General features: G+C 30.8%; 2 protein-coding genes across 2 annotated transcripts; both read right to left on the bottom strand.

The window, feature by feature from the left end:
* Nucleotides 1–1,673: 1,673 nt before the first annotated feature.
* Nucleotides 1,674–6,569, bottom strand: LOC105134787 (probable beta-1,3-galactosyltransferase 3). Its single transcript, XM_011039325.1, is given in 13 exon segments — nt 1,674–2,184; nt 2,568–2,677; nt 2,905–3,030; nt 3,107–3,194; nt 3,438–3,512; nt 3,515–3,554; nt 3,672–3,744; nt 4,349–4,412; nt 4,533–4,723; nt 4,825–4,916; nt 5,421–5,478; nt 6,193–6,339; nt 6,463–6,569. Coding segments are annotated over 13 exon segments (1,215 nt in total). The 5' UTR covers nt 6,465–6,569; the 3' UTR covers nt 1,674–2,035.
* Nucleotides 6,570–9,283: 2,714 nt separating this feature from the next.
* On the bottom strand, nt 9,284–10,551 carry LOC105134789 (uncharacterized). The gene has a single exon (XM_011039326.1). The coding sequence runs from the start codon at nt 10,396–10,398 to the stop codon at nt 9,814–9,816; it is 585 nt and encodes a 194-aa protein (XP_011037628.1). The 5' UTR covers nt 10,399–10,551; the 3' UTR covers nt 9,284–9,813.
* Nucleotides 10,552–17,470: the final 6,919 nt, after the last annotated feature.

Here is a 17,470-nt window from a genome sequence, read left to right on the forward strand (position 1 = left end):
CTCCTTAAACTGTTCTCTTCTCATTATTCTAAAGCTCCAGGCATCACGACTTTCCAAATGTGTGAGACGCTTTAGCGCCAGAAATTGAGGAATTATATTGTTTTTTTTTAATCTTTTCCATCTAAATCCTTTTTAAGTTTATTTTGTAAAAGTATTTTAATTGGAATTTTGCCTTGTAGAGTACAATTTTTGTGGCAAAGATTTCAACCTTCGAATTATCAAATGCAGTCTCACTTGGAAACCATAAATTGCTTAGTGTTTTCGGTCATATACTTATCCAATTGAAATGTATTTGTAACGTCTCCCCTTTTTTGTTTTTCCAAAAAGGGAAAAATGGATAAAATCTTTAACCTATGGAAGTTTAGATCAAGCACTATTCCTCCCAAAATAACTGTCCTCGGCATGTTAATGAAGACTATTGACTTCTTGATGGTTTGCATAATATGGGGTTTTAGACGGCACACCTGATTTAAGGATTAACTTGAAAAAAGATTTGGGTTAAAGTTTGTTTCGCAGTGGATGTGGGTGTTTTTTTTAAAAAAAATTATATTAAAATATATACTAATTATATTTTTTATATTTTTCAAAAAATATTTTTAATATCAATACATCAAAACAATCTAAAATATATTAAATTTTAATAAAAATATAAAAAAATTTAAATTTTTTAATAACATAGTTTGCACCTCATTAAGTTATTGGATGAACTTAAGAGTTGTTATTTCAAATTATTTTTATTAAAAATTATTTTTTTTCAAATTTTTTTCTTTGATATTGATTCGGTTATTTACATATTAATCCAGTTGTTCTAATCAACTCTAAAACTTATTTGAAAAAAATCTAAATCATTAAATAATTGGGTTAGCCCATAAGTGATCAATTATTTTTATTAAAGCATTATTTCATTTTTTATAAATAAAAATTTCTTGTTTTTAATCTCACCAAGTTAACTATATCATCAATACTTTATCTAATTTATCTAGAAATTTAATCCCGGTCATGTTTTGAGTCTCAAATTTCTTGGATGGGTAAGGTTTAACAACAAAGTGTATAACGCATACCAATTGAGTGGACACCATGAACCCTTGAACGTTACTTAGAATAATTTCTTCCGAGACTTGGCATTATGGCTCATTCAATGCAGGTCTTATTTGATTTGATGTGTCTACTACCTAGTTTCTCATTGTCGACAATGGGGTTAATGTCCATGGAGTTTTACTTTCAGTTTCCTGAGTCAATATGATCCATCAGATTTTTCATCACGTTCTCTATTACTGTCTTCTTTAAATTTGAGGTCATTGACCATTCATTATCACGGACAACTGAGATTCTTAGTGTAGGCCAAAAGGGAGATGGAAATAATGCAGAGGGAAGACAATTGGGGCATCCCACTGTTATTCTACGTCGTTGTGGGGTAGCGATGGAATTTGCTTTCTCCATCCTGGTGTTGTTAGGTTATCCAACAGACAAGGCTGCTGACTTGCTGCTGTAGATGCCTAATGTTTCAAAGCTGGATCTCATCATTTGACTGGGAAGCTATGTTGTAGCCATTGCAAGAGGCCAGCTGCACCGTAAAGATATTATGATCTCTCTCGGATCCTTTATGTTCTACAGAATGGACCTTAAGCATGAAATGAAAAGAAGCATTAAAAAGTGAAAAACCATTAGCAATCTGAAGGAAAAACTCAACAAGGATTTTTTACTCTGTTGTATATTGTATTGATCCATAAAGCAAAAGTTGTCCATCATAAAGATTATTCTAACTTATTGTTTGCTATTAGCAGTCATGGCAGAGAACCAACTAAACAGTCCTCCAACCATTCAAAGAATGGAAGTTAGTTTGTTACAGCCTCTCCTTTTACTGTCTTACCACCATCTAGGGCTGGCCTCCTATGGATAAGGGCCCGTGCAGCAGCAAGGATCTCTATTCTCTTTGACTGTAACTCTATAATTTCTACTAGTATATTACACACAGCTCTACAACTTACTTCCCCATGTTGTCCTTTCTGAGTTTGGAGGGATGGTATCTGATCTCTCAGAAGCTTGCATGCTCTAGAGCATTTACATCTTCACCACATGTCCTGTGAACTTCCACCATTCTCTCCACGGACCTGCAAATCCCGCTACATTTCCAATCAAATGAAGCAGCACAGACACTGCCAAGCTGTGCCTTCCACTCACAATCTGCAGTAACGAATCACATCATTATCTCTGTAAGGAGTATTTATATTTATGCTATATTCTCACTCTTTAAATTAATCAATATATGCAGTTAAAGGATGAATGGAAACTTGTAATAATTCTGAATATGTCTGTTTATAATTACAAGAGCTTACAGATAGCAAGAAGAACCTTTAAAATTAACACTATAATAAGTTCAAAGAAGCAAATTGTCAATTTGGATCTGCTTTGTTCTACAGAATGAGCATCTGTCCTCAGAGGCAGGGAAATTTTACAGGTATTCAGGTGTTGCTTTCTTCTTTTCGCCTACCGACCAGAATAGATTTCCCATGTGAAAACTAAATGAATAGTATATAAACATGTACCGCTAGCAATGTCAAATTTACCTGGTGGAGTACCACAACAGATTCTCTTATCATCAACGTGCTCCACATCTAAACCGATAAACCAAGATCCCAGAGAAACATCTTCATTGACATATTTATGCAATATGTGCCTGAAGATAAGATTAAAAGAAAATTGAAGTGCATATTTAGCAAAACAAATTCACAATCTGTAATGCTTAGGAATCAAATACATGGAGCCAGAATTAGAACCCCCTTTTCCAGATTCTTGGTAGCAAACTGGATTAGCAATCAATTTCAGCCCATCCAATCATTACTCATAAGAGACTTTAAGTTTTTCTGTAAACCAAGTAATTTGTATGACTGGAGGGAGACTTACTGGTTTTCAGATATATAGGTAGCCAAATCCTTTGATATAGCATAAAGTTGTCCAGTAGCATGTCGGAAATACTTGTTTCCAGCTTCTCCGAATTTCCAATACTCTGGTTCGTAATATTTCACTCCCCTGTTTCATGGATATGTAAGAAACCATACCTTACCAATATTGAGCTAATTCAAACAGCTCAGACCACTAAGCATACCTTTTAGAAAGTACAGGACCAGACTTCATACAACCGACATAAACCCGACGTTTCTTTCGGTGTCCAGCTAAGATTGTGCCCAATGTTGCTATATTAATTTCACAGCAAATGAGCTTAATGAGATGGGAGAAACAAGATAAACATGTACTCAGAGAATTCACAGGCACTCATCTCTAAAAACGCATGTCATTTTCTCCAATTCTACATATTTGTGTGTGCCCGCAAGTGTGTGTGTGTGTGTGTAAGAGAGAGAGAGAGAGAGAGAGAGAAGACATACTGCATACAAGATCTACAAATTAAACATGCAAGAAAGGATAAAAATTCTTTTCACCTAAATTCACATGAACATCATCGTCAACTTTGATATAAAAGTCCGCATCCCACAAAGCAACAGCAGTACTAAAGTCTTTGTCTTGGCTGATAGTTCCAGGTAGCCCTCAACATGTTCCTGTTTAGCATTATGAAAAATAAGAAGCATATACCTATTAGACATTTCATTAGACCCACTTTCAACCATCTGGAGAGCAAAAGATGAACGCAACGGCTAAGTAATGAATAAAATCACCAGTCTCAAAAAATCTCCGTGCACCATTTCCTCTGGTTCAATAGCTTTGTCAAGAATGCCACCAGCAGTTGAACTGTGAAAAAATGCCATTTCATGAAAATTTCCTCTTTAAATTCATACTCCACAACTATATAGTGTACCGACATCTAGCATGAACAGTGAACATAGCAATCAAGGAGGTATACAAGTCCACGTCCATCCCTTCTTCCTCAGTTTACTACCACTTGTCCATCGTTTCTATCTCGGTTTATTTCACAGTGCACTTGATTCTATTCCTATCTTCCACATGACATTGCGATTGTTTTATCTACAAGTTTTTCATGTCTCTCTAGATTTCTTGCTTTTAAAACAAAGTCCTGCTTTCATTATTGCATCAGTTTTGAAATCTTTTCACAATGATTCTATACGTATCCTCCACATGACATTGCATTGTTTTATCTACAAGTTTTTCTTATCTGTCTAGTTTTCTTGCTTTTAAAACAAAGTCCTGCTTTCATTATTGTATCAGTTCCGAAATCTTTTCAAAAGAATATAATCAAATTTGTACAACCTTTCAGTGCTAGAGCCACAAATTTTACATACAGTCCAGTAGAAGAAAGATGGCAAGTGCTCCACATTTTAAGAAAATCAAGCACACCGCAAACAACACTAGCTACAGGATAGGTATAAAATCTCACCTGTGACCTATAACAAAGCGTATGACTATACCCTTCTCCTTCTCCAATTTCTTTCTTGCCTCACCTATTTAAGGATTCAAAACATGAACTGGTTAGTCATTCTCTAACTGCAAACTGGCAACTGGAGTAGCATATAACTTTAAAAAGAACAAGTCAAAAACAAATTTGATCCCAGCCAATTCACCTTGTGGCATCCAAGTTGTACGAACAGAATCCCTCCGTTTCCGACTGCTAAAAGCTGTATTGATTCCAATTACCATAAAGTATTTTCTTCTCGAGTTTCCTGATGCAGCATCGCCTCTTAACAAAGATTGCTGCTCTGCCTTAGCAGCTGCTAGTTTCATCTCTATATTTGAAATTTTACTATCTAAGGCACTGCATTCAGAATAATACAGCAACGGGATTTGCATTTAGGTCAATGAAAGGGTAACACCATCGTATCTGTGAAACTCAACATAATGTACAGAAGAGCTTACCTGATATCATACCGAGTATTTGAAATTTGCCCTAGACTGTTAATGGATGTATGATTTTCAACCTTCTGATAGTGGCAAAAGATTGAAGCAAACTAGAAAGTCAATTGCAATAGTATAATTGAAAAGCATAGCTGAAATCTGATTATATGAAAGACAACAATGCAGAAAAAATGACTTAAAGAAACATGTACATTGCAAATTCTAACCTTTCCTTGACAAATATGACAATTGTATAAAAGAAAGTCCATGGACAGCGAAACTAACATTCAGCAATAAATTCTTCCATCCGGTTTGCATTTACAAATCACAAGTTATATATATTTGAAGAAAACTGCTTTGATGATACGATAATCCATAGCTAAATTAAACAATAAAAAATTCTTATTCCCATAAATTATGGATCAACCACTGAAATAACTGATGTGTCAGAGAATTTTTAGCATTGTAGTGAAGGGTGTTTTTCAATTGAAAATACATTAAAATAATGCTTGACCACCAACTAGCTATGCTTCATTCTGCATTACCTCAATGCCATAGCGCAACACAACATTAAGCTTGTCCGTATGTTTTTAAATAAAAGCCTGATATGCACTTACAAGCTTCTGATTACAATTCTTGGATTCTAAATTTGTTCTTTCAGGCTCTGTCCAAATCCTGGTGCAAGATTTCTTGATTAATATATATGACAAAGCAAATCACCTTGAATTGTAAATTAAAGTAGCCTAAAATCTATTGACAAAAAACAATTATAACTTCAAATGACCGCCAAAATTTATCAAACGAAGCTTGCTAGCAATTGGCACCAAAACTTGTGCAATATAGAATTATAAAAAATGTGGCCCAAAACAACATAGAATAACACTCTGCAATTGAATCCAGCCCACAACATCAGACACAAGTTTAAGCGAAGGAAATAAAAAAGAAACGACAGCACACGTTTACAGCTTCTGTTTCCAAGGTTAATAAAGTGTCGGTGGAGACATATTTGCCAAAAGATAACAATTTTTTTTTTAAAAAAAAGGTCAACATGGCAGTCATTTGATTCCACAATATCCAAAAATCAAGAACAGAAGAGTAAAGCACAACACAATTTTTTCCTTAAACATTCAAGTTCTTCTTGTCTTACGACATTTACCTTCAAGAATCAATGGCAACACTTCAAATTAAAAGTCCAAGAAATCAGTCAGAGAGGCTTACTTCAACAGCACAAACCAATCCAAATGACCCTTTTCAATATCTCTATCACAAATCACATATTTCTCAAAATTAATTGATACCCAGTAGAGTAATAATCATCATACAATCAAAGCAACCTCCAAAGCCTACAACTTTGAAGAAAGCAATAGGAACGCATTAATCAAAACTTGCCTGTTAGTGAATAATATCCCAGCAGAGAAGCTGCCAAAACAAAGCAAAAGAGCCAGATTCCTTGACACCACTGCATTCCTTGAACCCATCTCTCCTCCTCCAACTCCTACTCTACCCTTCACTGACATTTTTGTTTTACTATTTAACCTACACTCAAGAACAAAAAAACAAAAAGATTCAAACTTTATCAAAAGTATAATTCTAAAACCAATTTAGACACAACCCAGAATCTGTTTTGGTTTAAGAAAACAAATGAAAGTGGTGCTGTACATGTGTTTATGTTTATGCAATGACACAGTCCACACACTTCTCTCCGTCCACAAAAGGGAACAGAGACAGAGAGGGAGAGAGGTGCTCGGTGAAAAGTCCTGGTTACCAACTTCCACTCTTATTAATATATATAGTCTAAAAAATTACTTAACCGTTCTCTTTACAGTATGTTTCTGTTTGTCACCATTAATGTACTTTTGGTGTTATATGTTTCAAGACTACAATTACAATGTTGTCTTTTACTTTTTGGAACAACAAGATTAACGTTTCTAGTCTACACTCATAACAGTAACAGTTTCACTCGCATAGAATTGGTACTTTCTTTCTTAATCAATTCATGGGGTTAGTGCTTAGAGCTTTGATGCTAGTTCTTGGTCTTGATAGTTTAAGGTTCATTTAAGTGAACCAGATGGTTTTGAAAGATATCAAATTGGAAAGGTAATTCTTCACTTTATCTCAATCTGAATGTATAATTTTTTTAAAAAAAACTTTCGATTAAGCATTTGTGTACAACTTTTGTTAATCAATTACTATATAAAAATTACAATACCGGCATACCAAATTTTAGATTTTTTCAATCAAGTACATGGGGTTTAATTGTTTTTTGGTACACTAATTTTAGTACTTCTTAAAATATCATCAATATTTTTTTTATTTTTCAATCACATAATATCTATTTCATTGATTGAAATAATAAATATTTTAATGATATTTATAATTTATCTATTTATTTTAATCAATCTTTAATCGAACAAACTTCTTTAACCATTATCCCATAAAAGTTGAAAGCGAACCCATGTTTTTTAGATATTTAGAGTTTTTAAAACCTCTGTGAAGCTATATGCATGGCTAATACAAAAAAAAAATTGATCTTACATGGGCTGAAGTGGAAATGTATTAAATCTATGGGGACTGCTTTGTGAAATATAAAAAAGAAGAGAAGCCCGAAACCTTCTATAATCTAGGCCGTCTATTATTTGCGTGAAACAAAAGTAAAATAAAGTCAACAAGCTTATAATTATACAAAAAGAGTCAACAAACACATTAATAACATAAAAAAGGAGGAGGAGGAGGAGGAGGAGGTTGATCCGAGTTTAGAAGATTCAAATTAAATTTGAAAAAAATTTCTAACCTCGCTGGCTTGGCTCTGGAAGCAGTGATCACGAGAAAGCGAATTGGGCTTATTGGAAATATTTTGGCAAAATTGGTTGTGGCCTACTTTCTTCTCATCTCTATAGCATTAAAAAAAGCTACCATTTTGCCTCTCTTTTTTTTTTTCATAGCAGTAACACAGACGACACAACCATGACAAATGATGTAACATGGGCTGTTTTTGTCTCTAATAGTTCATGTTTTAGCTGCAAGAAGAAACACATATAATGACTTTAATAATAAACCATTTAGGTGGTGGCTAAGTAGTAAAGACTTGGAATTAAGAAGTTTATTCCTTTTGTGGTTTCAGGTTTGAGTCATTAGTTGCTCATATGAGGGTTATTAAAAGCTTACATGGTCGTTAACTTCATTTGTCTCTAATAGTTCATGTTTTAGCTGTAAGAAGAAACACATATAATGGCTTTAATAATAACTTTATTTCCCGGTTTAACAAGAATGATATTCTTGAATTAACTTGCATGTTAATTTAAACTAAATCCCTCTATTCGAACGATCTTAGATTTACAATTTCTTTCACATCATTCGAATATCTTTTAATAGAATAAATCTTCTTGATCGTAATGTTCTCAGTATTCGATTTGAAGAAATCAAAGAAGAGAGCAGAATTTTAATGGTGAATATTGAAGTAATTAATACAAGCACAAACTAGCACCTTCCACCCTTTAACCAAGCATCAATGGAAAGATAAAATCAAGGGGCAGGAAGTTAGGATTTTGTACTTTTGTGCAATAGAATATCCATTCGAACAAAGGTTTAAGTTTAGTGTTTTTTATGAACTAAGATGACAGATGATGAAGCACTTTTGCAACGCTAGCGTATAGGTGTAACACCTTTAGTTTGCCAATGTGTAAAGAAGATAGCAATATCATAAAAGGGAGACGATAATGGAGGCAGAACTTAAGATCACGAAGCAATATTGAGACAAGAGTTCTAGTGAATTAATCAACACTCAAGAACCACTTGTATTATTTATAATCAGGAACACTTTTGTGTGGATTCAAGGCAATGGCAGAAAGTTTTTTTTTTTTTTTTTTTTTGAAGTGGTCCTTGAAAGCATTGGAGAGTGCTCAGCATGTGATCAATGGTAGAGGTGGTAAGTGAAGGGAATGGAGAATTTTGCGAAGAAAATAATCGATATTCCTGTCGGAAAAGGGGGTTAAAGGCTTCTGTATTCTGGTGGAAAAGCGGGGATCTATGAATTATAAATGTCATTGACATATTGTTCCAGATTCTGACACCATTGTTAGCATGCAAGAATCTGTCCAAGGACAATGAGCAGGACGATTATTTTCTTGAACTTTATGCTGGTGGCCCCTTGATCCAACTGGAATGGATTTTAGAAATACTTGACAGTGAAGTTACACAATGAAAAGGCAATCCCTTTTCTATCTTGAACTCTTTTCGATCATAGAAATGATCAAGACTTGCCCGTTTGGGAAAGTGGCGCGGGAGCAACGGCAGCTGAGCCAGCCCTCGTTTCGGCTGCACGTTCCCAAACGGAGTCGATAGAATGCTAAAAGATTTTATCAACTAATACCCAGGAGAAAAGATAGTTCAAGCACTTGCGTTTGCATTCAGGCCTCATCTGTCCAGCTAACAGCACAAACCAATATATAAATCTTCTTGCAAGTAAATGACCAAATCAAAGTCATCAAGGAAACAAGAGCAAGATTTAAGTAATAAGAGAAGGCATGAAACAGGTGTAAAGTATTAGCAGCCAAAAGCAAAGAGATAAGAAGATTAAACTAATCCCTTTTTGATATATCCTCTAACACATCTCACTGCATTACTCGAAACACAAAATTCTACCAGGTTACCAGGCAAAATATCAGAGGCTGCCGGAGGTTTTTTTTTTTTTTTTTTTTTTTTTTTTTTTTTTTTACGTTTCAATTTTCCTCTCTTCCTAGAGACCACACAACAAAAAGGGCAGCTCTGACTTCTACTTTCTACTCCCTCCCTGGTACATAACATATACCATTTTAATTGGATTTGATAGTTAATAGAAGCAACAGCTGAAGAAAAGAGTACTTCATGGGATCATGGGACCCTCTTTTACAAGATGACAAAATTGATGATGATGATGATTTGATGGTGGTGATGAACTAGATTATGATGATGATTAGAGGGAGGAGATGACAGTAATCTTGGTTTTGAAGAGTGGTTTTAAGAACCCTTTTTTCACTCTAGAAAACCAGTTTTTGTCAAAATAGCATTTCTCACTTTACTCAGATCTCTCCCTTTGAGTGTCCTTCCAATCCCTTCACACACAGAGAACGAAGAGATTTGACTCCTTGCAAGCTTCCTAGCTAACCACTCGTGTGGAGGCACTATGTCACCATCACCATCTTCATCACAAGAATCAACATCATCATTGACATGATCATCATCTCCATCACCATAAGCAATACCATTATGGTCATCAACCCATGAAGCCATAATAACCCTTGAATCTTTCCCATAAATTTTTGACCAATCAGGGATGTTCACAGGAGCTGATGACTGCTGGTGAACTGCTTTGCCTCCATGGTTTGTAGCTGTTGTCTTTGTTGCTGGGATCATTCTTGGAGCCGTACTAGGTAGATGCCATGCAGAAGAAAAAGAAGGACCTGAAGAAGGGTACTTGGAGCTAGAACTTGAATCTCCCATCTCCTTCACGACTGACCAAACATCTTCTTCTTCAAAATCTTCATCTCTCATTGATCTCCTTCCATAGCCACCAACAGTAATACTTCCCTTACCCAAGACACCACACCAATCTGCCATAACTACTAAAAACGACAAGAAATGGAATCAAAGTCAGTATTTTAGAAATCCAAACAGACGAGCAAGAGAGGTCTTGAGCAAAAAAAAGGAAGGCTACTTCAATCAATATAAATAAATGAGGTAAAAGGAGGATTCTTTTTCTTTGATTTTTTGGGGTTTAACTATTACTTAGTACTGTCTTCTGTTTGGTGTTGATATTAATAAATATATGTATTTGATAGGTACCCGATGAGGGGTTTTTTAAGTATTTTTAATTGAAAATTTATTAAAATATCTTTCTTATTTTTAGTATAATATATTAAAATTATAAAATATGAACACTTCCAAATAGATTTTTTTCTTGAACAAAAATCTATTTTTTTGATTTATTTTATCTATTCCATGATCATAATAGGAGAGAAAGAAGTTCCAAGAAATGCCAAATCTATTCACTTTATATCAGTAACCGAGCCGATTTAGGTGTACCATAAGGGATTTGCTTTTATATTGATTTCTACATATTAGATCAAGCTTGAATGAGGTATTCAACTACCGTGATGAATCAAAAAAAAAATCCAGAAAAAAATGGATTTGAATTTCCTACGGGAATGATTTGAAAGATTCAAAACAAAAAAAATTATATTCACTAGTAACAACATGATGGAGGTAGTTCATCAATATGAATTCATCTTAAATCTAATTCAAATTTAATATAGTATATACTAGTATATTTATCTGTATTTTATTGAAAGTCGAAATATTCATCTTCTAAACTTAAAAGAAATAATAAAAGTATGACAATATTATTAAATTAAATTAAACAATTCAATCTTGAAATTTTTCAGTTAAGTTCTTGGACTAACTTAAATTTTAAATTAAATTATATAAAAATTAATTTTAAATAAATTATTTAATTTAATAAATCTAAAAATAATTTAAATAACCAATAAAAATTAAATATAATTTAAATAATATTTTAAAATAATATTTTTTTATATTAAGATGATGTCAAATTAGATAAATCTTAGTCATCATACGACTTGAATTATAAATTTTAATATTTTTAATGATTTTGTTGTTTTTATAAATTATTTTTGTTTAATTTTATGATAATATTAGATACTTCCAAAATCGACCATCAACGCTAAAAAAATATATTTAAAATATATTTATTTGAAATTGTAATAATTCTATAAAAAATATAAAAAAATAAACCATGAATTATATTTCTCAACTAATTCAATATTAAATAAAAATAACATAAAAAACAATTAAAAAAATTAAAGAACCAAAAACTAAAAAAAACATATCAAGTATAATAGATAAACTTGCTAAACCAATGAACAGGATAACCCGAGTCAATATGTCAAACTTATAAATCAGGTAATAGATTCCATTAAGATTAATAACTTATTTTTTATAAATTATTTTTTATTTAATTATATAATAACAAAAATAGACAATCACAAAATTAAAAGTCAAACTAATATTGAGATGTTTTTTAAGATTATGATAAAATAAAACAAAATAAATCATAAAACTCAATTTTGAATTAGTTCAATACAAATAATAAAATTAAAAAATATATATTAAAAAGATGAAGTTAAACTTATTGTATAGTCAATAGACCCATGAACTTTTTTAAAATTTAATAATATATTTTTATTATTAAAACTATGTTTTAAATTATATGATAAAAAAATAGATAATAATGTAATTAAATTTAATTATAAAAAATAAAATGTATATAATAAACTTACAAACTGGAATAATTAGGATTTCTTTGCTAAACTTACAAATTGAATATCGATTCTACGAAGTTTATTATCCTAGTTTTTTAAAAATTATTTTTTATTTAACTAATATTTTTAAAAAATAAATTATACTGCAATGCTTGGATTTTTTATACTACAATAATTATAAATTAAATAAATTAAAATAAATTATTAATTTTAAACCCAATAAATAAATTATATAAGGATTATATTAAAAAAATTCATTAAACAAAGGAAAAAAAAAGTCAAATGTAAAAAAAAAAATATCTTTCCAGCTTTATTTATAATTTATAATATAAAAATGTAATGAATCAATTTTAATTTTTTTTAATGAACAAATCAAGTGAAAAATGATTTAAAAAACAGGATCATATAACTCACCAAAAGAGAAAATAAAATGAGCCCTCTGTGTAGGGAAGCAGAGAGAGAGAGAGAGTTGTGCAGAAGAATCTACCCTAGCTTTGTTTCAAGACCCTCCAAAAGAAGCAAAGATTTTGAAAAGATGATCTGAAGACAGACGAGGGTGACGCAGAGAACTCAACTAGGAAAGACCTCTCCTTTATTCTGTGGCTAAAATAGAATAGATCCAGAGAAGGTCACAGGCACTCCAGTGACATCAGACTTGTACAGCAAAGGCAAGGAAAACGACAGCAGGCAGTAGGATTTCCATATGTTTTGTCTACATACACACATCAACCCAAAAATCAGCAAAAGAAAACAAGCAATTTTGAAAGAACACATATAAAAGTAGTGATGGGTTTCGATTAGATTCTTTAAGTTAGTTGCCACCAAATAATACTCTCTTTTATAACCTCATGGAAATGGCGCACTCTACAGGTGCTAGAAATCCAAACGCCCACAGAAAGTAGTAGCAGCAGCCAGTACTGGCAGTTTGGCTTTGATGGCTGTAAGAGCAAACCCAATAGAACAAAAGTCTTTATCGTATCATAACTTACCACCCATGGAGGAGAGTGGTCCGCTCCTCAGTATCAAGCAGAAGTGTGTGTGGGAGTAGAGAGGGAGAGAGAGAGATGTGTTTCGTGAGGGTACAGAACCTGGCTTGCAAGGAATTAGATTGAAAGAGACTTGACAGAAAAAGTGAGGAAAAAATCAGACTATGAGATAAGGACATAACTGTTTTTCGTCTCTGTCTTGTATACATATTAACTGTTAATTTTTGTTTTTTTCAAAAAAAAAAAATAAGTTAAAAGTATTGGCAAATGATATCATTGTAAAAAGTATATATATATTTTATCAACCTTCTCTTTTGAATATATCATATAAGTAAATATATATATATTTTTATAATAAATTTTTTAATTAAAATCTTAAAAAAATTAATGCTACTTGGTTAGTTAATTTAATTAATTATTATAAATTGATTGACAGATTTGTTCTTCTTAAAATTTTATTATTTTAAGAACCATGATAAAATTTCAATTCATTTTGTGGTTCACAATGATATTTAAATAAATATTATGTTTCTGAATTATAAAATTTAAAAAATGTTGTGATTTATAATTTTAATATTAAAAAATATGATATTTTACCCAAAAAATTTTCAAACTTTTTGTTGTTGTGATAATTCACCATTCATTTTTATTTTATATTCTAATTACTCAATTTGCCCCTGTTAATATGATTTAGAGATTGTGTTTTAACTGTAGCTGTAGTGGTGATTTAAAAAAAAAAGTGTTTGGTGAGAATAATTTATTAAAAAATATATATATTATATTAAAAAAAAAAAAAAAAGCTTGAAAATTTAACTTGGGGGTTTTCATGGGACTCGTTAAACCTGTCATGATCTTGACACGTTGATCTAAGAAATTTACTATTAGAAGCTTAATAAAGGTGAAATTTCAAGCTAAACCAGAAAAGTCGATGGTGTAGTTGGATTTAAGTACCAATACAAGCGAAGCGTTGCGTTTTGCATAGGATGATTCATGCACGAAACACTAAGCATTTCAATAAACAAATTTAGTGTTATCTCCTTTGTTGTAAGCAAAGAAAAGGCTGGATTCTGACTGGGAAGTATGGAGAAAGTTGATTGGATAGACCAATTGTCACAGATTTCAGTAAAACCTTATCCTCTCTAATTACTCAATGGCAATCCAACTCACACTGCAATCTCACGACGCAGTTTCTCTCGCAGCTCAGGGTGCAGTGGCAGTAACTAGTGTGAGAAAGTGTGAAGCAGCAGCCATGAAGCTCTTTTCATGGAGGACCCCTCCTGCCTAGGAAGGAGGAACGAGGGAGAGTTATAAAAGCATTTGTTGGCTAGCAGTAGTATTATTGCCCTTGTTGCATTGAGATATGTGGTGAAATTAGCGCTTCCAATCTTCAATGCTTCCTGGGTTTTGGGGGTTGCAGCAGATAGCAGAAAGTATAGATATTAAAGTTGTTTTTGGAGTACGTTATTTTATTTAGTCACTGGGTTTTTACCCTTATGATAACTCAGTCCTTCAAGTTTTAAAATATATAATGTAGTTTCTGATTGATTAAATTAACTAAAATTATTTTGAGAAAATCGGACCAAATTTTTCGTCTTTTAAGATGGAGAGTTGATTTTTTGATTTCAGAGAGTTAAACTGGTCGAGAATAAAAAATTCATTGAAGGAAAAATGATTTTTTGTATTGGTCCTTACAGTAGCCTGTAAAACCAAGAAGTTTTAATAAGATAACACAAGTTAAAGGGACAAGGTTATATGTTTTCAAACATAAGAGAATAAAGTTTGCGATTGTGTTCATAATTCAGTGAGTAAATGATAATTTACTTACCCAAGATTTTAGATAAAATGAGAAATTAACATAAAAAAAATGATGAATTGACTTTGTAGCAAAAAGTTTTAGCGAAGTAGTGCATTTTTAATTGTTATAGTTGTGAATTAGCATATTTAATTAAATGTTGCGTTTATGAACGGCATCAATTAAATTCATAATTAATTTGTCGATTGCTTTATAATTAGATAAATTAGTTAGTTGGCTAAAAAAACATTATAAAATTATAAAAATCAAGATCTTAAAGTGAGATTTTTTAAATCTAAATATTTGATGATTAGATGAGCGATTCCATCATTCTATCTATTATGACCGGACTTTCTTTTAAATCTAAATTTGTCTCATTAATACATAATTATTTTTGTTAGGCTATCCATAAATAATAATATACTCTAGTTTTTGGATAAATTGAATAATTAACATACAAAATAAAAAAGAAAGAAGTGAATTAATGTGGTTGCATAAAGCTCTGGTAATATACTTGGTTGTGAATTAAAATATTTAATTAAATATCACATTTATAAATGATATCAACTAAATTTAGGATTAATTAATTGATTTATAATATTTAGTTAAACTAATTAATCAATACAAACAAATCATAAAATTATTAAAATCAAGATTTTAAAGTGAGATTTTTGAAATTTTAAAATCTAGTTATTAGAGTAGCGACTTTATCATTTTGGTTGGATTAAAAGTCACGATTCTTTTGAACCATTATTTTGGGTTGGTATGATAAAATTTCTTTTTAAATTTATACTTATGTAATTCATCTATAAATATTTTTGTTAGGTTATTTATATAATTTATCTATGATAAATTTTTATTTAGTTATGATAAATTAACATTTAACTATTTGGAATAATTTGTTATTTCAAGCTCGACCATATCATTAATATTAAAAAAAAATAAAAAATAATTAAAATATATAATTAATAATTTTTTTAGATTTTAATTAAAATTTATTTTTTAGTCTGCAAGTTAGACAATATATATATATTGACTTATAAAATATATTTAAAAAAAATATTAATAAAATTATAATTTTTATATGAAATGATTGATTCATAAAACTGGATTAATTAGTCAACTTATTAAATTAAAAAAATTAATAATAATAAATATTATATTTAAAAAACATGATATATTAAACATAAAAATTGCATCTTTTCCCTAAAATTATCTAAACATAATATATTTAAGCATTACTATTTTAAAATATGATAACATAAAATTATATCTTTTCTCTAAATTTACCACGTCCAAACTTTTGATTCAATATTCTATTTTTTTTTTTTAAAGAAAATCCCTAGGTTTTTATGTTTTGGGTTTGCTAGGGCACTCATGGGTTAGGGCAGGGCCAGGGAGGTAGGTAAAGTGAGTGTCTTCTCAACTCAAATCAGAAGAGTCGTTTGGATAGTGACCCAAGAGATACGTGTCGGTCAACGCTTTTCTTTGGTTTCATTGCAAGGTTGTGAATTCCAGCTGGAAAATTTTACTTCCCATAAAGTTACCAGTTTTAAGTCCAAGTTTTACCGTTAGATGTTAAATTTGGCTGGATATGGGATTTCACTGGAACAAAACTCTTGAAACTTAGCTACAATATTTAATAAAATTCGGATGATTTAATTGATATTTTAATAATTTAATTAATTTGATATTTAAATTTGATAATTAACACCAGATTTTTTAAATAATAAAATGATGTTATTTTAATAAAAATAATTGACTTAATCTAATGATTTAAATTTGCTTGGATTAGTCTTTAATCCAAATAAGATATCTATGATTTTACCTATTTTTTAAATATATTTCACTATAATTGCAAATGGTTAAAAGTACTCAAATTTTAGAGTATATTTGTTAATGTAGCCAATCACGTTGTCATCTCTCCATACATATAAAATTGTCGAGATAATTATATAAAGTCTAAAATCTATCTTTATGTTAAGAATTGTTTTTTATTTTTAAATAATGTTTTAGCTATATTAATTTTTTTTTTAACTATAAGAGTAAACCCAAAATGATAATGTAAATAACAAACAAGCCCGTAAAGGATATAATTAAAAATTATCAAGCTAAAAAAGATTAAATAATACATAGTAGCATTATAAACAAGGAGAATTACAAGATTAAAGTAATAGGTCTGGTCCACTTTAATACTTTATATTATCATTAAATGAAACATTGCTATGGAGTAATTAACTTCATTCCTAATAATATAGAGCCTAAATTTAAGTTTTAGCTGCTATTAATCGATCATTAAGCAATAAGATATCCCACTGATTCTGTATAGTGATTGCATAATACACATATTAGAGTATTAATTAAATCTTGAGCAATCCATATCTCCATCATAAACAGTGCATTATCCTGTTCTGTTTACATTTTCAAGATGATCTAGTTTCATGTTACAAGAAAATTGTAGCCTTAAATTATGATAATACCGAGTGATCAGTTCCCAAGGTTTTTTTTTTAAAATAAAAATAAAATAAAATAAACAGCTTATAAGGTTGAAGTTCAACCCTACTTTAGAATTT

Source organism: Populus euphratica, unplaced genomic scaffold (genome assembly GCF_000495115.2).
Source record: "Populus euphratica unplaced genomic scaffold, PopEup_1.0 scaffold120.1, whole genome shotgun sequence".
Lineage (NCBI taxonomy): Eukaryota > Viridiplantae > Streptophyta > Magnoliopsida > Malpighiales > Salicaceae > Populus > Populus euphratica.